A 27902-nucleotide genomic window follows, 5' to 3' on the forward strand; every position below is an offset into this window, starting at 1 on the left:
CATGAGAAGCAAGGCAACAGTGAAATTATTTCAATAAAATTTGTGGCTTTTGGAGCTAAGATAGTATGGAAGAGTGTGTGGCTTTGTGGGGCGAGGGAGCAGACAAGGGGCAGGGTGGGCTGCTCTTGGGTTTGGGGTGGGGTTCATCTATTTTAAATTAATGTAGGTTTATTTTCCTTTATTTCTGGTTTTCTGTGTATTCTGATTTTTCTGCTTTTGCTGAGTATCCTGGTTTAGGGACAAATTCAGGAAGAAACTTCTAAAGGAGTCCCTCTAGAAAGCAGATTCAAGTGGCCCCTCCCCAGACTGATTTGGGAAAATATTTCCTTGGTGAAAAATGGGGAAAAAACTATTTATTTAACAAGCAAAGTATTCACAAGCATAAAACAAATGAATAATATTAAACAATAAAACCTCTCACTGTTCTGAAGAGATGAGAAATTGAGCAAGTCCTTGTCATGGGGTGTAGCTCAGCTCACTCCGTCCCTTACTGTCCCTCCTGTGTGGGATAATGCCACAGCCCATGAGCTCCTGGTGTTCTTCTGGGTTTCCAGCCCAGAGCCGGGCTGATCAGTTCCAGGAAAAAGAAAAGCCAGGCTGGGGAACTTCTCTGCCTCAGCTAGCTAAAAACTAACTAAAAAGCAAAGGAGAGCTCTCTCCTACTTCTCTGTGCTGCAGACAACACAGTCTGTGAGAGAGAAAAGCTGGACCTCTTCTCTCTATGCTTTGAATACAATTACCTTGGACACTCCACTGCTTCTCCTCCTTCCCCCTTCACTCTCATCTAGTTTTAAGGGTGCAAAACTTACTCCTGGCTTAAACAGATAAATGAGGATACAATTCAGCATCATAAAGTCACCCCAGGACACTGAGTATGGCCAGTAAGTTTCTCCTGCAGAACTAATAAACTGGTTTTATTCCTTGTGATTCATGGGAATACAGCTGTGAAATCAGTAACTGAAAAGTTGTGTATGACTGTTGAGCTTTCACAGAAGCTAGTGGGACTCAATCTGTGTATGCCTTAGACATGTTAATCAGTTTTTTTGAGTAAATTTGTTAGCATGTCCAGATAACCAGCTTCTAGGTGAAAAAGTGCATGAAACCAAATGCAGAATTGAAGCTTTATTTTACATTACTTGGGTGGGTTTTTTTAGCTTGAAGATTCTGCCATGACCTACCACACTAGCTCTGTTTGACTTAAAATGCCTGGGTAGTGGAAATAAGTTTATTTCATAAAGAGAAACCTGAACTTCTGAAGCTGTACTTTTGATTGAAAGTATTTAGATAGGAGGATGCTAAAAGATGGGTTGGCATGTCCAGAGAAGTGTCTGTGACTGTAAACAATCTAAGGAATTCTATGAGGGACCAGCAATCAGGCAGTCCAAGAGGGGAAGAAACAGCCTGGCTGTGTTGAACCTTCTGTGGGCCAGGATAGCATTATAAGTCTGAACCATGAGAGGGCTAATAGGAAGATACTAATTTGCTTTTTAAGGCTAAAAGCAAGAATTTATGAAATACTTAGTGAATTTAGGGCATCCCTACTTGAGTGTAGATGAAATCTCATAGAGCTGCCAAGAGAATGTTTTGGAGCTGTGGAAAAAATTTGTCCCTGGGAGATGAACAGTAGTGAGAGTCCATTGTCAAACAGTTTTGTTAATTTAATCATAGCAGAGTCAAATCCTGAATACTAGTTACTCTGAAATTTGTCATTATGAAATCCCAGAGCTTGCTTTGGAGATTTGTGTGAGTGCTGTACAAGACACCTACTAATCAGCTTTCTAATGGCTAAATAGAACTGATTTATTGTCTAGTAAATGTTGACATTTAGTGAGTGCTGTGGCAAGAAGTTTAGACTGATAGTATGTATCAAGACCTTTTTGATCTTGAGATAAGTCAGAAGCCTTTTGGCAATAGTTTCAAAAAAATGAAGAGTCATAGGGTAGATACTAAACCCTGTCCTCCTTCAGTACAGCTGCTGCTGTTTCCTGATTAGATTATTGCAGGTTGGCTTCTGAGGCATGATGTCTCAGATGAAACTCTAGCACACAGCAGTGCCTCTGGAGAACCTCTCACCAACCAGAACTTGCTTCATGGGGCGTGATGCAGCCAGCAGAGAGAAGCAGCCCAGGAATCACCGATTGTATTCTGAATTTTTGCCTCAGGCTGTGTCCTTATAAGAACTAGAGTGTCCAAAGCTATCCTACACCCATAGAAATGATTGATACCTTCTTAAGGGAGTGTTAAGTACATAGGTCTCCTAAAAGGAAGCCATACTCCGAAATTTTGGTTAAATTTTTAAATTTCTCACTTTATATGCACAATCATAATGAGCACTATTGTAACAGAAAACAAATTCATGTAAATGGTTTTAAGGAGACAGCAAATTTTGTATGGACTAAGATAGCGATGACACCTCCAACTGGCACTACTGCCAAGATATTTTTTGCAAAGCAGAAAATGATTTTTCAATCTTTGAATAAGATCATGAACTCTACATAAATAGCTCCTGATTATCACCCTGTTTAAAAAAGATCTTGCCAAGAACTGTGATGCATCTTGAAAATACGAGGAGCTGGAATGCTGAGGTTGTCACAGAGAACTCAGTATAAGATCCTTCAATAATAAAACCTTTGTCCAGGTTTGTGACAGTTAACACAGTGTAGCTATGATTTAATACTGCTGTTGCATATTTTAATTGTTTACATAAAGAACAAGATAAGAGCAATTTTTAGATGTTTCAATTATCCCATCCAGTTCCTTGTGTGCAGATGCTAATATTTTATATGAAATGCAGCAACAAAGATGTCTTTGCTCCATCTGAGCCAGAACTGCTATTGGGAATCAAATGAAGATTTTATGCTCACCAAGGTGTAATCTCCTTAGCTCTCTAACCAATAGCCACTATTACTAAGCATATTTATCCTTACTCCCATTCTCTCTTTGAATGGAGGGGGTAGTCTTAAGAAATTTCAGTTACTTTCTGGAAATTTCAAGAAATAATATTTGACATTGGGAAGCAACAGAAACTCCAGTTCCATAGCTGAGAGATCCAGAGTAGTTAGTGGACTCAATTTATACTGAAGAAATGTCAGATCAAGCATGTACAAAGATTTCTTTCAATAAAATAATCAGAAAGTAGACTGTTATTGATGTGATTCTTCTATCTTTAACTTCATCTGGAATTTCCTTCAGTCATTTCTTCATACATGTATAAGTCTTGTACTGTTCTTTTTGATGATTATAAGCTTTGTAGGATTGAAATGAAGTTATAGTCACAACTGTCTGCATTTAACAGTGAATTTAAAGTTAGACAAAACTGTATATTGCACAACAGAGTGAAGTGCTTTTTGTTTCATGTTCTCTTTTTAAAAGCCCTTCCATTTAAGAAAGGTTGTACAAACAAATACAGTTTACTAAAGATCCAGAGAGCAGCAGTTGGTTGATTTCTGTTGAGGAACCATAGTATATGAAACCCATCTGTGCTGAGACAACAGATGCTAATAATTTCAAATTTTAATGTTGGCAATTGGAAACCACTTTTCTAATACTGATAAAACAAACTGAAAGATGATTGTTCTGCTGCTCAAATGGTTTCTTTAAGCAGTGTTTTGTTTTGTTTTTCAAAGAAGAAATAACTAAAAAAATGGGACTATATGGAGGTGTGAGCTTCCATGTTTAGTAGTAGATGGTCTTGTTAAAGAGAAAAATTGCCATGCAGTGGCCAAATACACTTTTCTACATCTGTGACTGTAATTTTCAAAAACAGGTTTAAATTTCTGTCTTCTCTTTCATTTTTCTCTGCCTGCCTTCCTTTCTCTGTCTTGGTCTGTTGCTGGATTTTATTCAGAGACTCAGAGCTTATGTTTATTAAACTTAAGCAGTTAATGTAAATAGCACTGCTCTTAATAGTGTTCTTTTAGTCATTTCTCCATTTGTTAGTTGTGCTCTTTATCAAGAAGAAAATACATTTTGGTCTTTTGGAAATGACTTGCTTAGAAATCTAACTACTTTCACCTGGATGGAAATGTAATTAGATGGGAATGTTGCAAGTTCTGCTAGGGTCTACTTAAAATTTAATCTTAGAGTTGCTTTGGTTTTTTTAATTAAGTAAGCACTACTCAGTGTGAAGCTAAGGAGAGAGTGGCCTTGAAAATGACTGCGGTAGAAATACAGTTGGAGAGATAAATGTATTAGAATTTGAACCTGATACCTACATTTAACATGCAGTACGGTACATACTGGTTTTTAAAGATGGTAAAGGGAAAAACTTTTTGAGATCTTCACTTTTCAGATTTTTGCAGACACATTTTTTTTGCTCTGTTGGAGTCAGCAGTACCAGGTGCTGTCAATCTGTTATTACCAGAGAATTTGCTCCATGGCCTGTCTTGTAGAGAATAAACTATTAATTATGATTTTTTTTTTTCTTCCTTTTGTATTTTGGAGGTGGTCTTCCTAAATCCCCTTCTTCTGTGTACCACCTCTTCCTCAGCCCTTTGGAAAAGGAAAAGGTAAACTATTTGCCATTTACAAGGTAAAGCCATTAGTGCCTCTGAAGCAGTGTAGCTGCTCTGGTAATGGCAAATTGATTCTATTGTATTGCTTGACAGTCCCATTGGAGCTGGCTGATTGTGCTGTTTAGATTACAGTTTAGTTTAAGGTGGTTTCTAGTAAGTGCATATCAAAATCTAAAGGTAAGGTTTCTTTTGATTGTCAGTATTCATTTTAATATCACTCTAAGCAAAATCTGTACTTAATGAAGTAGAAATTCTGTATTTTATGTATAAGAAAAATTCCCATGTCTCTTGTCCAAATGAGTGAATGCATGGTTTAGCACTTGGCTGAAATAATGAAGTTTCATGGAGCTGTGTGTATTTACTGTGGTTGTATTTCAGCTGTTACAGGAAGAAAAAAGACTAGCAATGAAACTTGATTGAATACATAAACACAATGCTGATTTTATTTTCTTCTTTTATTAATTTTTATTTTCTATTTAGTTATTCTTAGAGTTACTTAGTAGACTCTCTGTAACCTACTCCATCAAATCCCTTGTCAGTGTGTGTGCCATTGCTGCTTGCAGCACAGCTTCCACTTCCATATATTAATCTTGCATGCAATAGGAGGGCTCAGATAAACTCTTGAACTATCCTAGTAAATTGATAAAGGCTTCGGTGTCTAGGAAGTGAACATAGCTAAGCATGGTTTCAAGTAGTTTCTAGAAGTTTTTCTAGAAGTAGTTTCAGGTATTTTTCTTCCAGAATTGGAGTTTGGAATAAGTAAAACTCTCAGGCGTGGTTCAGTGCAGTGGGTGCCTGTGGTCCCAGGCAGGGAACTGTGGTGTTTCTCCTCTTTCAAGTCTGTAGCCATCTTGGGACTGGATTTTAAACAGCTGCTCTGTGCATTAGCAGAGTGTCTTCTGGGGCCTACAAAAATGAAAAACAAAAGTTGGAACTTTCATCCTACAGAAGAAGTACAGTTTTATGTGGTCCAAATGAAACATTAAAGAAACCCCTAACATAAACCCCACAAAACCTGTTGCTTTTGTTACTGTATTTTATTAGAGAATACACTGAGGTAGAAGTGCATTTTCTAGGTCAAAATTTTTGAGATTTACAATGTTATGGTCACATAAAATAAGAACAAAGACTTTTTATATATTTCTGGAACTTCTTCTGATTAATGCAGGAATGGTTTTAATTGTATAAACATAAAAATTTTATGAAGTGTGATGGTTACATTTTTATTGCAATAGTGTCTTGTCATAATTAGGTGTCAGGCTGTTTTTAATTTAAAATTTTACTCTTTAAACACTATTTAGGTTAATAAAATCTGAAATATATTGCCTGAAAATACTCTTCCTCTCTTTAAAGGATACCTTGATTGTGTGGTCTGAAGCTGAAAATTATGATTTGGCACTTAGCTTTCAAGAAAAAGCAGGTTGTGATGAAATATGGGAAAAAATATGTCAGGTAAGTAAGATGGAGACAATCTAATTCATCCAAATGTTTGTGTTCAAAGCTTACAGGCTATTCTGAGAGTTTGAACAATAGTAGATAGAAAGTAAAAACTACTGTTACAGCCAGCTCTCCCAGATTTTGCACTTTTCAATTTAAAAACTTTCTCCTTCCTCCAGAAATTTAATACAGACCTAATCTAAGTTTTGGGTACTTTTTAGAGCATTTTCAGGTCTTGCTACTCAACATAACTTTTTTGATTAATCTGATAGTAGGAGATAGCTCCATCCCTGTATCATCACCTTAATGTTTTAAGAATCAATGTATACATAGCATTTTAACATGTGTTTTACCACTACAGCCAGGTGGCTGCATAGTCATTGAATCAGTGTTGTTTGTGAATAACACTTGTTGGGTATTAACTATTGAAACAAAAGAATTTAATCAGTATATTCACTGATGTTAGTTCATTTCTCTGTTCTTGTTTGGGCTTTTTCTTCCCTTCCAAGCATTACAACTTCTCTTAATTCTGGGCTGCAGTATGTGGGATTTCTCTAAATCACTCTAAATCTCTCTCTGCACTCTCTTTCTGTTCTTAACAAACATCTAGCTCTCCCCACTCTGCCTTTTGAAGTTTGTTCTTAGTAATTTCAGAAACTAAGCAAAAGAAATCTGGTTTCACAATTACATGTGTATAGATTATTCCTTTTTTTTAAGAATTAGTCTTTTCAGCAAAATGTAAATAAGTACAGAAACATTTCCAAGAACCCTAGCAGTCATGGCCCAAAAGCTGGGGTCAGAAACAAAGTAGGGAAAGGGGGAAGTTTTGTTCTTAGGAAACACCCTGATAAGGAGCCCAGTTTCCTCACCCTGATGTAAAGATCTCCTATTTTTGTAGGAAACCAGTGTCTTTATATCCTGTTTTGAGGCCATGCTTTGAGATTGTGTCTAGTGTACTTTATAGCTCTTAAGCTTCCTCAGTCATTAAAACTTGTAAAAGGAAAGCTTTGATACCATTTATAGAGAAAGTGGTGCTGCTCTATAAGCAGAACAATATGTGGGGGTTAGCACCATTCTGAGTATAGGCTTGCTGTTATAAATGAGGCATTATTTCTCCCAGGGTTTTTTTTGCTGAATTTCAGGAATAAAAACAACAGCACCTTCTACTGCTCCACAGCAGTGTTTCTCTGAATTTGACATCAGAATCCAAGCAGATGCTAAAATTAAGATGTCATTAAAGCTGATACACTCTGCTGCCCAGGCATCTGTGCATTTTTTTACTAATTCATACTTTCCACAGTTTCCTCATATCTCTGGAGAGATTTTTGCAAGTCCTGTGCATTATTTTTCTGACAGTCAGTTTTCCTCTATTCTTTTGTCAGTGTTGGTTTGAGCTTTTTTGTTCTCTCCGTGTCTCTGAGTATTTAGAAAGTGCACAGCAACAGATTTTGACTTGCAGCTCTCCAGAACTGAAAACAGATAAATTAGCAAGGCTGGCCTCTCTCCTCTGTTTGAGATAGTGGGAGCTTTGAAAAGCATCAAGAGCAGTTAATAGCCTATAGGTAAATGCTTAAAGCTATCACTAGAATAATGTAATACTGATTTGCATTTGAAAATCTGTCTGCAGAGAATAATGCTGGAAACAAACAGGTCAGTAGTCTGTTAAGAAGTTCAGTAGTTTGTTAAGAAGTTGCCGTCCATATCAATAAATGCAAATTTCTGGTTTTATTTGAAGTACCCATAAAATGTAGGTATTTTCCTTATTCTTCCTTCCATTTTAATAAATAAATAAAGTTAAATGTTTAATGTAGAAACAGTTCTATAAAGCTTTCTTGTCACAGAGAAAAAAAATGAGGGCCTTTGTCGGGGTCAAGCCATTTGTCGGTGAGGGGAGACTCAGACACTCAATATGAGTGATAAGCAAATTCCGTTTATTGAAGAGAGCATCAGACACTTATACAGCGAGCAATAAGCTTATGAATATTCTGTAAGATAAGCAATCTATTGGTTAAACTATGGCATTAACTCATCCTCATTCCTTAGGGGTTACATGTCTCTTTTCTCATGTCTCTTTCACTGTTTGTTATCCTACCACAGCTAGGCCCAAGGACACTGCTATCTGTGCAGGTGCAGGACTTGCAATTAGCCATGGTTTTGTACTTTTCCAGTCCTTAGCAGCTAAATTCCCAACACTTTCTGTTTGAAGAAATCTTCTCATTGTCTCTTTCATTTTCCAAACCAGCTGTACTCAATGTCAGACTAGATTTGCATTTCTCTTTTGCCCATACAAATCAAAAACGTGCGCTACTTGAATGGTGTTTTTTACAAAGCATTCAGATAACCGTAAAATTAAACTGCACTTTTGGACCCCTCTCCTTTTGCAGGTTCAAGGCAAAGACCCTTCAGTGGACATCACTCAGGATCTCGTTGATGAATCTGAGGAGGAGCGCTTTGATGACATGTCCTCGCCGGGCCTGGAGCTGCCGGCGTGCGAGCTCAGCCGGCTGGAGGAGATCGCGGAGCTCGTGGCGTCCTCCCTGCCCTCCCCCCTGCGCCGCGAGAAACTCGCCCTGGCACTGGAAAACGAGGGCTACATCAAGAAGCTCTTAGAAATTTTTCACGTGTGCGAAGACTTGGAGAACATTGAAGGACTACACCACTTATATGAAATTATTAAGGGAATTTTCCTTTTGAACAGAACTGCACTCTTTGAAGTCATGTTTTCCGAGGAATGTATAATGGATGTAATTGGATGCCTAGAATATGATCCGTCTTTATCGCAGTCACGGAAACACAGGGAATTTCTGACTAAAACAGCAAAATTTAAAGAGGTGATACCTATATCTGATCCAGAGCTGAAGCAAAAAATACATCAGACATACAGAGTACAGTATATTCAAGATATGGTCCTACCCACTCCCTCAGTTTTTGAGGAAAATATGCTATCAACTCTTCATTCTTTCATCTTTTTTAATAAAGTGGAAATAGTTGGCATGCTACAGGTAAGTTTCAAAAATTCACAGTCTCTTACTTGTGCTTGGGCAAAAGAAAGTCAGGTGATTATTCCTGGAAAGATTGAGGTGCTTTGGTGGCACCTTCACTTCTGTGATTCTGTAAGTGATTGTGGAGTGTGACAGAAGAGGTGTGGATTTGAGTACTGAGTTGTCAAGTACCCATCCTTTAATTTCTGGATTTGGACTAGATGCTGTGCAACTGATTTAAATGGAGCAAACCTATAGAATATTGAATGAGGTTCTTTGGAATGAACAGTACTGTTTGCACTTTGAATCTTTGATTTTAATAGGAGTTTTGAGGGTTGTTGGTTTGTATTTTGGGACTTTTTAGTCACTAGACTTAGGGATATCTTTTGTCATGTTACCATGAAAAAATCACTTTACCTAAATTTCACAATATAATCTCCTACCACAATGTAGCTGTTGCTAATTTTGAAATAAATTAAATTGGCTGTTTGGAAAGTACAGATTCAGAACATAAGACCACTTTAGATGCTTGAATGTTGTTTTTAGTTTGTCTTAAAAAATCCCTAAATAATGGTGCTTGGAATTACCAGTTTTTCATGAAATATGTCTTACTGCAAATGTGAAGAGATTATTTGGTGCTTTACATAGCTTACCAATGTCTAGGGTGTTCTGCACCAAGCCATGAACTTTCTGAATGGTGTTAGAAGTTGGTGGCACATCTCTGTAAGGGGAGCTTCAGCTAACTCAGCAAAGTGTTACAGCACATGTATTTTGGTTTGTTGAAGTTAATGATAATTATCTTATTTGTCCCAGAGTTTAATAAATAAATAGTCACTGTCTTAGTAGGGGCTGTCTGATCTGGAGAAATGGACCAAGTGTTAGGTGATACTGATTACTTTAATCATGTTTCTTTTCAGTTTGACTCTCAGGATGTACATGTATAATTTCATGGAAAATATATAGCAAAGGAGAGTGAAAATTCCTTTTGCAAGCTCATAGAACAAATAATTGTCAAAACTAGGCCTCACAACTTTTCCTCCATCACACTCGGTTATCAGAATACTGATATTATTTAATGTGTATTTAATCTGCTCTCTTGGAGCTTTAATCTGTCAGGTGAAACACCTCAGGCATCTTCAGTAGAACCAGGCCCCAGCTTATGCCCAGGTGAACCAAACTGTTCATGTCTGGATGTGTGTCCTTGATAAACAAAGTCACAGTTTTTTGCTTGTCTAGAACAGTCAGAAGGCCTGAAGCATTTTGGAGTTGCCCCTTTGAAGGAGTTTACAAGTCTGACTTTGAGAGGATGTTGAAAAAGACTCAGTTAAGGGGTCTCAGCTGGAGCATCCAGTATGACTGTTGGCTCAAAAATGTCTTGCCCTCTTTGCAAGTGTTGCTTAAAGCAAATTTCTGAAGATTATATATTTTGACTTGAGGAGAAGGAGGGGAAGAATTTTTCAGGAGTCTTGGTGACAGTGGCTGATTCTGAGAGAGATCTTGGGCTTCAAAAAAGAAAACTGGGCAAGGAAAAAGAGGGTCTGATCCTGCAGAATCATGATGGGTGTGTTAGGCAGATATCCTGAGAAAACTTTAGTGAGGACCAAAGACTGATGTGTTTGTTTCCTGTTTTCTGTCTCTTACAACTTGTGTTAGGTTAATAGCTGTAGGGTAGGTTTAATTTACAATGGCAAGGTTTTGTGTTGTTAGTTGCAGGTTACAGTTGAAGTAAAGGCTCAGATCTGATTTTGGTTTGTTGTGTGACAGCTGATTTTTGAATGCTGTCTTCAGTGCTGTTCTCTGTGGTTGAGAATAAAGTGTACTTCATGTATGTTGGAGCCAGAAGAATTAACATTGCAGTTCAAAGTTAGATAAATGTTTGGAATTGTTGAAGTGCTTTCCACAGCTTTGAGGAGCCCAGAATGAGAGCACACAAAAAAGATAATACACCCAGTGCTGGACTGCATTTCCTGGTACTTTCACAGTACAGCTCTCTAGCAAGGAGGGAGAACTCCCTAAGTTTTTAAGTAAGAATCTGTTAGAAATCATTTGACATCGTTGATCAATTTTTGGGTTTGAGGGAATTAAAAAAGACTCGCAAATTATGTGTCCATTGCATTTCTAAGAGTTTAAAAGGCTTGATTGATTGATTGATTGATTTTTCAAGTTCTTGCAATGTAGCTGTAACCCAAGGTTTCAGCCTACTTACCTGGCATTTATTTGTTCATAAAGCAATAGGCCAGGTTGCACTTTTCTGTAATCTCTGCACTCTGGTTTCATTTCATCCCCCATTCCTACAGTCTGTGTATAAAATATATGATACTATTTGTTCCTGTTTCTTTACACAGAATAAATAATGCTCTAAGAACTGAGTTAAAGGGCTGATTTTGTTGATTTCACTTCTGTAACTAATTCCTGAGGGCTTTCTTCCATTTGTGTGTGGTTTAACATCATGCATTCCTGTAGCTGCCGTTACAATACTTGTGTGTGTGAGAGGGTGTTGCTGCATGAAGGATGTGTAGTTCTCTGTAGTTCCTGGCATTTGTTATTTTGGATCTTCTGAGATCTTGGTGCTCACTAACCTTACATGTGTACTTAAGAAGTGGTTTCTTTTAGAAGTCATTTTTAATTGAAAAGACTCTGGGTTGCCTGTGGTAGTTTATTGGAAGCCATGGATGAGTCTCGAGTTCCTAGTAGAAGAATAAAAAAGGATTTTAATGCCTCTGCTGTTGACTTCAAGTTGTCTCTCTTGGATCATTGAGGATGTGACAAAAGAGATGTCATTTTGGGAAGTTGCACTAGGCAGGATAAAAAGTGAGCTCCCTGGGTAGCTGATATCCCATGGCATCCTGCAACTCGTGTGTGTGCAGCTCAGTTGTTGGGTATTCTGTTCTTTTCTCTCTCTTTCTCTGGCTGTGAAGGAACAGAAAAGAAAAACTCTTACCTACATCATGGAAAAGAAGTGAGCTGTAATGAGACCTTTCTGTGTCAGCTGTGTATTAACCAAAGTGGCACCTACAGTTCTCTCATTGCAGTGATCTCAGCCAGGCTGCAGTGTCAGAGAGGTGAATAGCAGTTTGTACAAGACTCTGCAGGTTGTGTCTTATGTTTCTTGACAAGCTGAGTGACTTCACTCAGAACTACCACTGTGTTTTGTTTAAGGCATTCACTGTCAAGATAGGCCATAGGTCTCTGGCATTTAAAGTCAGGTTTTCAGTTATAATTAATATTGAAGATGAGAATATGCTGATTCTTTAGAGTTCTTGCTTTATTAGAGAGACTTTGCATGTATTTAAAAAAATAAATTCTGTAGTCATGGAAGATACTTGCTTTGCTCATTTTGCTTTCTTTGCTAGGTAAAATAACTGTTGCCCTGTTGTGCTAAAACAAAAACCAGAAAATAGGTAACCTTTGGCATTAGGGTTATGAGCCATGTTCTTCCTTCCTTCTTCATGAAGGTAGCTTGCTCATGAGCTTTATAAAAGTATGCTTGTATTGATGGGCTTTTCTGAGAACTGGAGGTAAGTTTGTTTGTGGTTTAATTTTGTAAGCTAGGTAATTTTAAGTGAGCATGTCAGCATCTCACTAAACTAGATACTGTTGTTGCATGATGAATAAATAGTAAAGCCATGAAAACAGTATTCCCAGACTGCAGAATGAACTGCTGTGAAAATTACTCAGTTACAGATTTTCTCATTCACAGTGTGTACGATATGTATAAGATATGAATTGCATTTTTTTGCAATTTCAGCCCCTCCTAATTTACTCTTACTGCTTGGGGTCCAGCCTGTTGTAGTCTTGAGATGTCATGGCCACCAGGAATTGCTGAAAGATGGAGTTGGCCAAGTTTTGAGTGGGGGTGGGACAGGTAAGTGGTGTTTCTTGCTTTGTATGACGCTCTTTTGCAATTTAAAAATACATCCTAATGAGCACACTGGAGGCCACCAGTTCTTTCCCTTTGTGTTATTAACTAGTTCATTAAGAAAAATCTTGCAAAACTGCGCCATAGAGTGAGCAAACACTATTTCCTTCTGTTCTCTCCCCCTTTTATCCTTGGTGTGTTCTTTTTGTCAGCAACATCATGCAATATCTTTATCTTCCAGAATAACGAATATTGTTAGGATTGCTTTTGGGTATGTGCATTTAGACTTCAAGGTCTTTAATTTTCAGGAAAGTGGAGAGCAGAAGGGGAAAATTTGACATATGTTTTTGTGCCTGGTAGGACAGTGATCAGATGGTATTATTGTACTGGTAAATCAGAATTTTTAAATACAGAAGTCATATTATTGATAGGCCCTATATCCCTTTTCAAGAGCTAAAAAATTGCAGGTATTTAGATATATCTGTACATTTTACTGTATTAGTGTGTAATGATAGGCAGGTTTTAATTTTGAAAGTGGTTTTACAGATAGTTGCTTATTCTGAATAGAGTCCTGTGGATGCAAACATAATTATCTGTAGTTGTTTTGGAGGAAGAGTTGTGTAAGTGCATACTGGTAGTTTTGCCCAAATCCAGTCTGCTTCTTATCGTAGTAGGCTCAGGAATAGCTGGAGATTTACTTTCAGCAAAATCCACCTTGCAATAAAGTGTAAAATGTTACCACTTTCTGGGGGAAATGACTTGGTGGAAGACATTTGCAAGTGGTGCATGGTTGTGATTTTTGGGATTAACTTCTTCATTGTAGAAAATGATTTGTCACATGTTCAGAAACTCCAAAAGTCATTTGGTGGCTGTCGTTCCTTTTCCAGCATGTTGATCCAAGTGAAGGTAGTGCAGATGAAGGCATGTGTGGAAAGGCAGTCTGATACAAAGGGGATTTTAAACTGAGAAATCTTTTGTGTGGTAGCAGGAAGGAATGTGTGTTTTTTTAGTGGTATTTATCTGTCTGCTGGTAATATTTCATGAAAATTTCACTTTATGAGCTAAAATTGTGTTTCTACCCAAAATGAATATGAAGGTGGAATATAGTATGGAATGTGTGCTCTCTTTCTACTTTGGATGGTGTTGAGTTTCTTTGATTTTTATTTTTTTTTTTGAGAAAAGTATGTTTTATGTCATTCATCTGTAATCACAGACACAAAAATACCTGATAACTGAATGTTAATTATATTTAAGAGAGACCTGGTTTTGAAGAATCCTTTTTTTAAGTGCCTTTCAGGAGGAGAAGGGCTACTTTGGAAGTTGAATCACAAATGTAAATAGTGTCCTTTTTTGTGACAGCTTATCTGTGAGTTTTCTGGTTTTTAAAGTCATAAATAATTGAGTGAGTAGTTGGCCTGGCTTGTTTTTATTTTCATGAGCTTTGAAATGTATTAAATCTAGAAGCATCTACTTAGATCTTAAAAAGCAGAAATGAATATACTTAGTGTCTGGTATGCACATAGTTTAAGTATTGCACTTCTGATAATTTCTGTGCCTGGGGAAAGTACCTAGAATCCACAATTACATCATAAACTACTGTTTGCAGTTTGGTTTTCTTGGAAAACAGTTGTGACCTTCACAGCTGCTAAGGTAGAGCTAAGTGTGTTTTGATAGTTGTCTGTGTGAAAAGACCACATGCTGCAGAGAATGATGCATTTGCACTGTGTTCACAGACATACATGGAGGGATTTTTGCAAGTTAAAAAAAAAAAAAAGATCCAAATTGGTGTAATTCTATCATTCTGTGTGTTGGTGCTTTCTGACTTCTAAAATATGTGAACTCTGCTCTCAGACTGTGCATTTCCTTGGCTCTTGGCAGCATTGTTCAGGAATGTTTCTTTAGATATATTGCCCTTGTCAGTAATTTTACAGCTTGAGAGAGAGAATCTTATACTTAGAATGTTATTTGCAGTGACACTTTCTCTATGTATCTGAGAGGACTGGGTCTTTTCTCATGAACAGCAACCTTTCATTTAGCATCTGGAATGAGATAAATGCTGAATGCTTTTCAGGGCTAAGCCCAAAGGGTGAAACTAGTAATAAGTTGTTTTTATTTTCTTGGAGTAAGTGCCATTTACTGTGTATTATCCATGCAAGGGTGGGATGTTTCAGTCATCAGATCCATCTTAATTTGTCCAATTTTAAATAGGTCATGGTTGTTCTGGAGCCTAGGGATTTCAGGTAATCTTGTTAATTTAAAAGTGCAAGGTATTTAATGGAGTTTGAGAAAGGACACGACATGGAGATATGTTTCAGTATTATATTTAATGCAGAGTTGTAAAATACTGTATTGTAGTCTATATTTGGAATGCTGGAAATTAGTTATGTACTGAACGTCTGCAGATTCAGAACAGTGGGACACTGAAGAGACCATGAATGAAACCCACACAGCCCAGTCCAGGGGCTCTCCTCCTTCCAGAACATAAACCCCCCAGTTTGATACTTTGCCTATTATTGCATACCTTTTTTTTCCCCCCAGAGGTACACTACTCTTACATATGTAGGAGCCATGGTTGTCTGCTGCTGAAGTTTCCATTATTTTTTCACAGTGATCACTCTAAGATAGTTGACTGTCCGGTTTTCGGCTGTTTGAAGGGCCTGGAAAGGCCCGGGGTGGCCTTGGGGCAGCCTGCGCTTCAAAGGACGAGAAGAGGCTTCAGTTCTTTTCTCGGTCTCGGTGTTTATTAATTGTTTATCTAAAAGATTTTCTCTCGGCCCGACAGAGCTCTGCTCAGCAGCCAGCCATGAGCACACTGTCCTGCCCTCCGGACAGTCACCTATCTTTATACCCAAAGTTACGTGTACAATATTTATCATTTTTCCCCAATACCTTTCACCCTTATTGCCCGGTGCACTTTTAGTAATGACCAATCCCAAAGTGCCACCATCACCAAAGAAGATGGAGGAGAAGAAGAAGAAGAAGGACAGGACACGCCCCAATTCCTCCATCTTACTTCTCTAAACCCCCCTGTACATAAATCCTAAACCCTGTGTCTCACCCTCTAATTAACTAATCCCTTCACCATTCACCCCGGTGAAATCCTCCTATCCTCACACAGGTGTCATCTCCCGTGTAGGATCAAAGTCCAGCCACCAGACACTTCTGGCAACATTCCAGGACTCCCGAGCCCCCCAAGGGTGGTCTCGGTGACTCGGCACCTCAGTCCTGAGGTGCTGAGATCCCACAGTTGACTTGCACTTTCTCTCAGATATCATGGAAGAGGTGAAAAGTTGGTTTCACAGTGAGAATGGAAATAGGGGTTGTGCTTTCCAACTGGGGATAAGCATGCATATTCTCAGTAGTTTTCATGGATAAGATTAGTTCTACATCTTGATCAAAATAGTGAAAAGAGAAATGAAATCAAACTATGTGGCCTTCTCTTAAATGCCCTGCTAATCATGGAAAGGAACCTGCATGTTCTTTAAAAAACCTGGGGTTTATGGGGATTTGTTTTGTTTGGTTTTTTTTTTTAATTTCAGTGACTGAATATGTCAGTATATCTACTGTGGTTACTTAGGTTACCTGTGATGCCTCATGAGTTAAATATTAGAACAGAAAACTTAGAAAGCCATAGAACAGCTGCATAGCAGGTAGTCAAACAGCCTTGCATTTGCCCATCAAAGCTTAAGGTATGTTTCTTGAAATCAAATACCTTCATAGTTGTTTTGAACATATTTCACTGTTGATACCTGGAAGTCAAAATTTCCATGTGTGCTTGATCCTCCAGAGTGTATTTTGGTGTACTTCAGGTGAGACTTGAAGCAGTCACTGAAACAGCACCTGAACTTGTGTACAGAAATCACTCTTTTTCATTGTCTGTTGGGTCAGGTCAGGAGCACAGCTCAGCATCAGACAAGAGAAAAGGGGGCACATTCTAAATGTAAGGTTTACCTTATAGAGCAGTGAGACACAGTGGCTCATGCCACCCTGTTGTGGGTTTGTGTGTTGTGCAGTGCCGTGTAGAGATGCTGATTGTGTTGTTGGCAGCCTTAGCACGGTGTGCTGTCAGAACTGAGGTACTCACTTCCTCAGCAGGGCTCCATGGTGAGCCTCAACGAGGTACTGAGGGAATTCACAACACTAGAAAGTTTTTGTGTGTGTATCTGAAGTACTTTGGTGGGTTTGCTTTATGCAGTGCAAAGATGAGCAAGGCAGTTTGGAGTTGTGCCACTGTGGCATTGGGAGGGAGGGATGTTGCACATCCATGTGTTACTGACTTCACAAGAAACAACAGTGGCAGCTTTCTGAAAAAGTGCATTAGTACCTGATGTGCTGGAGCAAGCAACTGCAATTCTCAAGCAGTTTTACTGCTGCTGCTTTACTACTGCATAACATTGGGAAAAGGATGGGAGAAGGTTTATTTCTGTCTCAATAATCTCCTAGTTGCTGGAACTGTAAAGGTTATGGGAAGCTAAATATTGCTCCTTCTTTCAATCTAAATACACATTTGTAATGTGTTTGGAGCTGTTTGTAGTTTTTTTAAGGTACAGTTGTGTGAAAATAATGGAATGGGTTTTGATTGCTGTCAGCCAGAATGCCCAGTAAATTCTGTATGCAATAGGAACAGTTGTTTTGATTTGGTCTCTGAAATTCACCCTTTCCACAACAGTGAGGGGGAAGGAAGCTCGCCTCATTCCTGCTGTTAGGCAGCTTTCCCTTCATTGTGTCCTTGCTTTTGTTCTGCTTCAGAGATCTAATACCATTCCAAAGATATGCCTGTGTCTGTGTGGGGGACGTTGTTTATAAATGTATATAAACAGCTGACCAAGGGTAGTGTGGTTTAGGGGGACTGGCATGTGACAAGGGGGAAGGAAGCTGAAGAAGTGAAAGACAAAACAATGAGAGTTGCAGTAGAAAGTAGAAAAAGGACAACTAGAAGGCAGGACAACAAACAACGTAATTGAGAGTGAATTGTTCTGGGGGTAGAGGGATGCTGAACATGATTAAAGCTCAAAAACAAGATGCATATTAATTTGCTTGAAAATTGAATTAGAAAGTTGATACTGGTGTGATTAATTACAATGTACAAACATATGTTCCCTTCATTCCAGGAAGCGTGGTCTAGAAGAATTTTATATTATACTTGGATGCCTTTTGATACTGTCAAATAAACAAATGGTATTGTTTTGCTTTTGTAGGAAGATGAAAAATTTCTGACAGACTTGTTTGCACAACTAACAGATGAAGCCACAGATGAGGAGAAAAGACAGGAATTGGTAAGAAATCTGTAAAATATGTGACAGTTACCACAAAGTGACATGTGAATCTTTTTTTTTTTTTAATTACTAAACTAGTATATTCCTGATTTTCAGGTAAATTTTCTGAAAGAGTTTTGTGCATTCTCACAAACACTGCAACCTCAAAACAGAGATGCATTTTTCAAAACTTTGTCAAATATGGGCATACTGCCTGCACTAGAAGTCATATTGGTAAGTCATTTTAATTCTATTTGTCATAACAATTTTGTTTATCTTCAGAGAGGCTTTTTTAAAATTAACTTTAGCACAGACTTCAGCAAGTGGTTTTCTTTTTGTTTGCTTCATTTGGCTTGTCCTAGCTTAAGATTCAGAATGTTCAAAATATTTTTGTAAAACTTTAAAAGCTTTTACAATATGACATTGGTAAGTACCCTGGCATTCTTCAGTTTTTGTTTTCCTATTTGCTTTCCTAGATTCGCTTGCTTTTTGGTATCTAGATAAGTTAGAAAATAGGGAAATAGATCAAAGGGCAGGGAAACCATAAAATTTATTTTGTCAGCTGTTGTCAAATATACAGAGAAGTACAAGTTGACTTAGTTTTAGAATCTGGTCTTAGCAATAGTTAGGTGTGATTTTTGAGAAGGAATTAAAGCTGTATGTTTTCTGGTTCATTTAACCCTTTCAAGAAAACAGAATGATTTTATTTGACTTTTCCAGGGTATGGATGATGCACAAGTACGAAGTGCAGCCACTGATATATTCTCATATTTGGTTGAATACAACCCCTCCATGGTACGAGAATTTGTCATGCAGGAAGCACAGCAGAATGATGATGTAAGTAAAGAGTCCTCAGAAATGGGGTATTGGTTTGGAAATTACTGGGCTTTGAAGTTACTGGTGTATATTTACGATTATGAATGCCATGAGCCCTAGTTTCAAAGAAGTAATTTGGAATTTGGTAACAGGACACTGAACTGCTGTGTTTTAAAGAGTTCTGTTAGGTGAGGTGAGTTCACCTGTTCACAGATACTTGTTGCATTGTATAATTTCAGATTTGGTGCAAGGGAGTAGCATTTTAATTGATTATTTTTTTCCCCTCTTAGGATATATTACTCATTAACCTCATTATAGAACACATGATTTGTGACACAGATCCAGAACTTGGAGGAGCAGTGCTACTCATGGGTTTGCTTCGTACTTTAGTTGATCCAGAAAATATGCTTGCCACTGCCAATGTAAGTAAATACCTTCAAATGAAATTCTGTTTGATTTTTTCAGGGTATTTGATGATATATGTTGCATATATTTTTTTTCATTCCTTAGAAAACAGAAAAGACAGAGTTCTTGGGTTTCTTCTACAAACATTGTATGCATGTTCTGACAGCCCCTTTATTGGCCAATACTACAGAGGACAAACCTAGCAAAGGTAATGACACTGCATTTTGGGCACATCAAGGCTGTTGAATGTCAATGTTTAGAATAATTGTCAAAGGACATTTTCCATCTAAATAAATTGAGTCTGAGATTATGAAACATAGTTCAAAGTAAAATGCTGATTCAATATTTAGTCATTTGAATAATGCATAAGTACAAAACTCTGCAGAGAGACCTGATTTAAGAAGGAAACAACATTTGCTAAAAATTTGGCTTTAGCAAAAAATAAAATACTTGTACAATTTTTAGGAACTCATGGGGCAGTTCATTGACTCAGACTTCTAATCATGTCTGAATGGGTTCTTAAGGTCAGGGATTACTAGAAATGTTACAACATTTTCCCTGGGAAGGTGTGCTGAATTTCAGAGTTGTTTCTTCAGCAGACTAAGAAAGCAGAGACCAGTGATGAAGTAATTGTTCATGCTGGTTACTAGCAGCAGTTCTTACAAGTGTCAAAAGACCCCAAGGTATTTCTTGCATTCTGCTTTAGCTAAAAGGCATTAGAGATCACATTTTTGCTGTTAGCTTAGTCAAGGCACTGCATATGGGGAAATTGTTTATGATCTGCATTTGTGGACATTATAATGTGATTTGGTTAAATAAGCCTGACTACACCTGTTAGGGTTAAGATCTGTACTCTGAACCTTCAAACACCAATTTAAGAAAAATGTAATTGGTTCCATATTTTAAGAGTTTCCTGTCCTATCTGTGTTCATAGAAAATATTCAATCCATAACAAATTTCTGTCTTAAAGACTAAACATATTCTGCAGCATGTTCCATAAAATGTCTGTGGAAAAATAAAAAAAAACTTGTAAACAGTAAAAATGTTTACTGGAGTGCAGTTGAAGTTATCTTCTGAAGGCAGTATTCCAGATACATTTAATTATTTTGGTTTTGTTTTATTACAGATGATTTTCAGACAGCCCAACTCTTGGCACTAATACTGGAATTGCTAACTTTCTGTGTAGAACATCATACCTATCACATAAAAAACTACATTATTAACAAAGATATCCTGCGAAGGGTACTCGTTCTCATGGCCTCAAAGCACGCTTTCTTGGCATTGTGTAAGTTTGAAAGCTAAGGAATAAACTAGAATTTTGTGCATGTGAACTGATACATATCTTCACTCTGCTGGAAAAAAACTGTTCATGGATCATGACAATTTTTTACTGAATACAGAAATTCTACCATTATAGTCTGTGTTTCTCATACTAGATTATAGTTATATCAGCTACTATTAGTAAATAATTTTGCATTTATAGATACATTTTTATCCTTAAAAAAAGAAGGGATTTTACTTCGTGTCAGTGGAGAGGGGAATTTAAGAGATGTTATGTCAGTTTTGAATATACTAAGAGAACATTGTAAGTTTTGATGGCTTTTTAGTAGAAATTACCAGAGGTACTTATTAGAGCTATGGCTACCTGAATGCATTAAACTGCACAGAAGTTGAGTGTGCTTCTCTTCAGGCTGGTAGTTTCTTGGTCACACTCAGCTCAGTGGTGTCAAAGCAGACTTAATTCTAGAGGCAAGTAGGAGATTTTCTCTGTGATTCTGTTGTGCACATAGAGTTAAAAAAGCAAAGCCTTCAGTTGCCTGAGCAGTGCCATACAATAAGTACCTTTTACATTTTGTAGCCAAATAACCTGTACGCATGGTTGCTAAGCAAAATGTGCTGCCATGTGATACTGTACGTTCTCTTTATGCATGGACATTCTCTACTTGTGTACACTTTGGAGTTTCAGAAAGAGCTTTAAACTTGTTGTAAATCAAGCCTTTGCCTTACTATGTGTGTGAATAAAAAGTCATTTACCAATTTTAAAATTAGATAATTTCTATTCTAATCTGATAGAACTAATTAAATCTAAACAAACATTTGAATAATAAGGATGATAAGCAAATTTCTGAGCTCTTTCACTGAGAAAATGTTTTACCTTTACCATAAATAATTTAAAAAAATTGAAAATAGATTTTTATGTTGGTAGTGTTATAGTTGAACAGTACTTTATGGATTCTTCAGTGAACAGAGGTGTTTTCATTTGTGCAATTATGATGGAGGATTCCTTTATGATAGAACTGCTAAGTAATATTCAGCAGTGTAGTCAAGACTATTGAGAAGCAGAGAAGGACTGAATGTATTGCTGTATATGAACTGAGGCTGTAAATTGCTGTAATAATGCTGAGTAATTTCTGCAATTTTGCTTTAAAATGTAAAAACTCTTTTGACAACATGTGTGTTTCAGGTGCCCTTCGTTTCAAGAGAAAGATAATTGGGCTGAAGGATGAATTCTACAACCGTTACATAATGAAAAGTTTTTTGTTTGAACCCGTGGTCAAAGCATTTCTAAATAATGGTTCCCGTTATAATCTGATGAACTCTGCCATAATAGAAATGTTTGAATTTATCAGAGTGGTGAGTGCTAGTATATGCTGAGGATAATTACTCCATTGTTTAGGCTTGTAATTCAAGATTCCTTTTCTTTTGCTTTTGCCCTAAATTATGCTATCATAATGGGACCATAGGATGCTGTACTTATATGAACCTTGTTTTATATCACTGTTACATATTTGTACATGTTCTTTCTTACATTGAAACAGTACCATTACTTGGAGATTAAATTCACTTGATACTGTACTCACAGTACCCAGATTTGCAAAAGCAGCACTAATCAAATTTCATCATGCAGATTGGATGGGCTTGTTATGACAGGAGTGTAATTAGAAACTACTGCTGCAAACCCATCAAATTTAGCTGTGCTCTGTAATGTCAATTCAATGGAATATGGAATTATACAGAAGAGGTACCAGTCTCTTTTGATTATTTTAATGGAGTGCTACCACGTTCCTTCCATGGGGAGTGTCTTAAAATATTCATGCCAGTTTGGCTGTCTGCACAGTACTATTTCCTTGCTGTTGTTTGCATCCAGATTCTGGCAAGGTGCTGTACAGACTGTAAATGTAGTAAATGGGCCCAGGCTAGGGTGCAGACAGTTGTGGAGGAGTAAGTCACCATGCACTGTCACCTGTTGAAATTTGTAGTGTTGATCACCTCTTCTTTGAGTTGGGACTCAAGGTAATTCAAGAATAAGATGACCTGATCATCATGGAAGAGTTGACTGAAAACTGGTTTTAAAGCTGTGGAAAAGTTCACCTGTATAGGTGGTCGTGACTTGTACCGTGGTGTATTGGGTTTGCAGGGGCAGTGCTGGGCAGTGGCTAAAGGGCTGGTTTTGTAGAAGCTGCTGGAAGCTTGCCCTGTGTTCAGCAGAGCCAATGCCAGCTGGCTCCAGATGAATGTGCCACTGGCTGAGTCAGAGCAGAGATTCCCCTGCACCCATGGTGATGTCCGTGGTGAGGCAGCTGTGTCCCTGTGTCCCACTGGAGCTCTGTGGTGCAGCAGAATCCCCCTGCAGGCTGGGGAGGAGCCCAGGCCAGAGCAGGTGAGGCTGCAGAAGGAGGCTGTGCCCCCGGGGGCAGCCTGTGCTGCAGCAGGCCCTGTGCAGGGAGGAGCCCACCCTGGGACAGCTTCCCTGACAGGACTTGTGACCTCAGGGAGCCCTGGCTGCAGCAGCCTGCTCCTGGGGACTGCATGCCGTGCTCTCTGTCAGTGTAAAAGTATCTCTCAGTTACAGAGGAAAGACACTGTAGGATTGGGTTTGGTACAGTTTTTATCAGGCTTTAGGTTCTGTAATGTTTTGAAGGAGATACTGTGAGAAAATTTATGTTGTTTGCTAATCAAATACTTGAGACTCTAGATTTTTAATTACACTTATATACTCATTTTTGCATAATTACTACAGTGCTTGCTATGGCATTTTCATTTCAGATACTTTTTATATTGTATTAAATAAATTATTTGAATGAAAATAAGTCACTTTATGTTTGTTTCTTCCTGTAGGAAGATATAAAATCATTAACAGCTCATGTAATTGAAAATTACTGGAAGGCACTGGAAGATGTAGATTATGTGCAGACATTCAAAGGACTGAAGCTACGGTTTGAGCAACAAAGGGAAAGACAAGATAATCCAAAACTTGACAGGTAAAATACACTAAATGCTCTTAATAGCATATTGATGCTTTAATTCTCTTATCAGACTACTGGTGGGTTGTTCTCTTGTTCTGGGAAATACAGGTAATTCAGACTCCTGCTTGCATCTCAAGCCTTGCTGAATTTACTTGATTAAAAGTGATTTTCAAATGTGTTTCTATAGACTTTCAGCAAACACTAGTTGCTGGACCCCCAGTCATAATGCTAATTTATCATATCTTAAATGTATCTGCAGTACTTTAATGAGGCTGGAAGCCTACCAAGTATCTCTACCAAGTTGATTTGTCTAAATAACAGATTTCCACTGCTAATCTGAAAGACTGTTAGTTGTGAATTACCATTCTGTGGATTTTTCTTTCAAAAATTTCCACATCAGATTTCCCTTCATTCTAGTTCTGGGAGTAGATATTTAGGTAAGCTTTATCAAAATGCCTGAGGAATAGAACACAGAAAGAAATTTTCAGAGAATGCTTTTTTGTCCCTGTTAGATCTGCTGATGGAGTAAAAATCAATCTGATGCAGAGCTTGAATCACTCTTTCTGTTTGACAGAGCAAAAGTTCCCTTCCTTAGTACACAGTTGCTCAAGTTTAAAAGGTTGAGATGTATAAAAATAGGAAGTTTAGGCCTTTTTGCTCCATTTATTTTTGCTTTATGTCTAGTTTCATTAAAACAAAATGACTGCTTGTGTGAACAGATGAGTTACTCATAATAATTTTAGCAAGATCTGTTCTTGTTTTCCTGTCTTGAATTAGTTTGAAGATACATGAAAATTAATTCTGATTAGTCCTAGTAGGATATCTTGACATTTCAGACTTATTTCCTGCCACAAGATTTCTTAATACTTAAATTTGAGAGTTGTACAATTAAAATGAGATTATAAGTGTAGATTTATTTTAAAACACTGAAGCACTTTCAAGAGCATGTACAGGATCTGCAGTTTGAGTGCTAAGGTGTAAAAAGTGAGATGTTATTATTTTGGCTTATGTCAGCTAAGCATATCACTTAAACAGCTGTGAAATCCAAGGCTGTGATCCTTGCTTACATTCATTCATGTGTGGGAAAGAGCAGCCAGCTGCCCTCTTCAGTAATTTCCATCCACTATAGCAAGTGAAGTTGGAGTTTTTTTCTTGGCTTAAGTTGAGCTAAGTGGTTGTGCTGCATGAGTTTATCCAACAGAAAACAGAGCTTCAGGAGGTCTTCAGCTCAGCCTTCTTCCTACATCTGCTGTGGTGGCTGCACAAGTCCTGTCACAGTGCATGGGATTTTTAAAGTGAAAACCCAAAATAATAAAATAATAAATACTAAATAATAAATACTAAATAATAATAATAAATAAAATATAATATAATAAATAATAAATAATATAATTATATATATTAATTATATAATATATATAATTAATATATAATATAATTATATATAATATAATATAATAATAATATAATATATAATATTATTATATATAATATAATATATAATGATATAATAATAATATAATATATAATATTATATATTAATTATATTATAATATAATTAATATATAATATAATTATATATTAATATAATATAAATAATATTATAATATAATAAATAATAATAATAGTAAATAAATAAAAAAGAAATAATAAAACACACAAATAACAAGAATCTATTTACATATTTTAGCAAAGAATAGTTCAGTAAGGAAGGAGCCCAGTATGTTGTGGACACAGGCCATAAAAGTATTCATTAGAGTTCTACTTAAGCCATAGTTTTGTGCTCTTAGCAGAACTTGAGTTTAAATAAAATGTAAAATGATGCAGTATGTATAGATGTATGATAATGTTGGCAAGCAACTTACTTACAACTAGATTTATTATTAAAAGGGCATTTAGCATTTTTACTCAGTAGTTTGTAAGGTTTTGATTTTTCCCTTCTGGCTTTTTCCTGCACTCAGTAATGCAGATGTCTAGGTTGTATTATTAACATTTTGATCCCAGTAACCAAAACCACTACAGACACTTTCTGAAAAACATGAAATTTCATCCAGTAAACTGTGAAGTGCTTCATCAAGAGTTTCCTGCTGCTGTTGGAAACTGACTGTTAAAATCAACATCTAGCAATGAAAATGTTTTCAATGTCTCTTCCACATCTCCTCCCTGTTTTTCAAGGGCCACATCCCTGTCTCTCTGCTCCAAGACCATAATGCTGCTGTGAGAAAAGAGAAAAGGAAGGTAGAGCTGAGATAAACCAACATTGATAATAGATCAAACAGGGAGAGAGAGGTAGCAGTTCATGTCCAAGGCTCTGAAAAATGAATACTGATAAGTGACCAAAAGTTGTAACAAGTGGATGTGGCAGACAGAGAACTTTCTCTTCAATGTATCTACTTAAAATTGGAGTCATATTTAACTTCTTGGACCCGAAATTCTAACAGGTTACAAAGTATTTTCAGAGAATATGTGTATGTTTCTAAGCTCTTTGTTTTACAACTTTTTATTTACCAATGCAAACTGGTAAACCAAGCTTGAATGCAACCCTTCAGTGAGATTTATTAAAATTACTTTTAATAGTGCTGTTTATATGCAGTACAGAATTTTGTACTGATTGAGTTGTCTGCATGTGCTAACTGTTAGCAGAGTTGTACTTTATTTGATTCTTCATACAGAGAAATTTTTAATGATATTTTGTTGAAAATACAAGGGTTCACAGTAGGGAATGATTTGCTAGTGTTTTTATTGCTCTGCAATGTATGGATCTGTAAGGTGTCACTGAGTGTCAAGTGGAAGTTTGATTATTAATATAAGTCGGTTTTTGAATCTAAGCTTTTCAAACCTCCTGTTCTGCAGCATGCGCTCGATTTTGAGAAACCACAGGTACAGAAGGGATGCGAGAACCCTGGAGGATGAGGAGGAAATGTGGTTTAATACTGATGAGGATGATATGGAAGATGGAGAGGCAGTGGTGCCCCCTTCTGACAAGCCTAAAAATGATGAAGATATTATGGACCCTATCAGCAAATTCATGGAAAGAAAAAAATGTAAGTGGTGAGAAGATGAATGCCATAACTTGCATTATCCAGTCTTGCTGCAGTGAAGGATTTGCATGTATTTATTTTGAAATTGCAGCATCGGTTTGGTAGACCACTTATTAAAAAAGTTTTGTTGTCTTTAGAGGCAGAATGATGCAAAGTGTGTTGTAGAGTTCTTAAAGCATTAGAATTAAAATCTTATCTGATAGTCAAGCTTGTCAGTGTTTTATTTGGGTTATAATTAAATATTATGTGTTAACTCAAAATTTGCTATATAAATGATCAGGTGATACCATTGGTAGAACAAAAATGTTCATTCCTGGCCACTGACAACCACTGGTAGGTGATAGAGTAGTAAGGAAAAAGTCTGTGATGACTCACTTAACTGAGTTATACATAAAATGTTAAGCCTTTTCCCAGACAGTGAAGTGATTTGTAATTAAATGTTTCACTCAATAATATTCCTTTATTTTTTGCCTTTTTTCTTTTCTTTCCAGTGAAAGAGAGTGAAGAAAAGGAAGTTCTTCTGAAAACTAACCTTTCAGGTCGCCAGAGCCCGAGTTTCAAGCTTTCTTTTTCCAGTGGTACAAAATCTAACCTTACCAGCCAGTCATCTGCAAGTAATCTGCCTGGATCTCCTGGGTCCCCTGGCTCTCCAGGGTCCCCTGGCTCACCTGGATCAGTTTCTAAAAGCACATCTCAGATGGCAGCTATTACAACGAAGGTAATTTGGAGTGGTTGTAGGTTGGCTTTATTGTTACAGCGTAGGAGTTTGCTTTTGCATCTCTCTGAAGTTCATGTGAGTCCCAACAAGTTAAGCAGTAATGGACTGTCTGGTTTGTGTGTACTTCTTGTCTGACGTTCATGATTTTTAATGAGATCTGCTGTATATGAAAGAAACAAAAGCTCTTTTAATGCCCAGACTGATCAAGTAGGAAGCATGCCATTAGTTGCTCTTAGCAGTGATATTTACAGTCAAATACAGACAACTCTGTACTCATGTTAAATTGCATAGAGGTATTGGCAGGTAAAAATACATATTTTGGAAACATGGCCAAATTGTGGTAGATACCACAATGCCCTGCACATCCACTGAGGATTTCTACTATCACCATTTTAATGTTGTTCAGAATTCTATAACTGACCTATGTGGAAGAAATAAACTGCATTGGATGGTGATTGCTGTAAGCCAGAACAATTTTTAATACCTGAGTGTGACATTTTTACCTTTGAACTAACTTATAGTTTTGATTTGGAACATTCTGAAGTAGAAGAAGAAGGCCACTTTAAAAGAGCATTGTAACTTGCAGTGAATATTCAAAACTAGCATTTTAGAATACATTTGAGGACACT

General features: G+C 37.2%; 1 protein-coding gene across 1 annotated transcript in view; it reads left to right on the top strand.

The window, feature by feature from the left end:
• PPP4R3A (protein phosphatase 4 regulatory subunit 3A) overlaps nt 1–27902 on the top strand; it is a 42114-nt gene that overhangs the window by 11898 nt on the left and 2314 nt on the right. The window contains exons 3-14 of the mRNA XM_005483158.4: nt 5868–5966; nt 8336–8953; nt 17990–18067; nt 18164–18280; nt 18767–18883; nt 19153–19284; nt 19373–19475; nt 20394–20552; nt 21732–21901; nt 23387–23529; nt 26368–26558; nt 27047–27273. Coding sequence (XP_005483215.1) covers nt 5868–5966; nt 8336–8953; nt 17990–18067; nt 18164–18280; nt 18767–18883; nt 19153–19284; nt 19373–19475; nt 20394–20552; nt 21732–21901; nt 23387–23529; nt 26368–26558; nt 27047–27273 — 2154 coding nt within the window. The remainder of the gene's footprint in view (nt 1–5867; nt 5967–8335; nt 8954–17989; nt 18068–18163; nt 18281–18766; nt 18884–19152; nt 19285–19372; nt 19476–20393; nt 20553–21731; nt 21902–23386; nt 23530–26367; nt 26559–27046; nt 27274–27902) is intronic.

Source organism: Zonotrichia albicollis, chromosome 6 (genome assembly GCF_047830755.1).
Source record: "Zonotrichia albicollis isolate bZonAlb1 chromosome 6, bZonAlb1.hap1, whole genome shotgun sequence".
Lineage (NCBI taxonomy): Eukaryota > Metazoa > Chordata > Aves > Passeriformes > Passerellidae > Zonotrichia > Zonotrichia albicollis.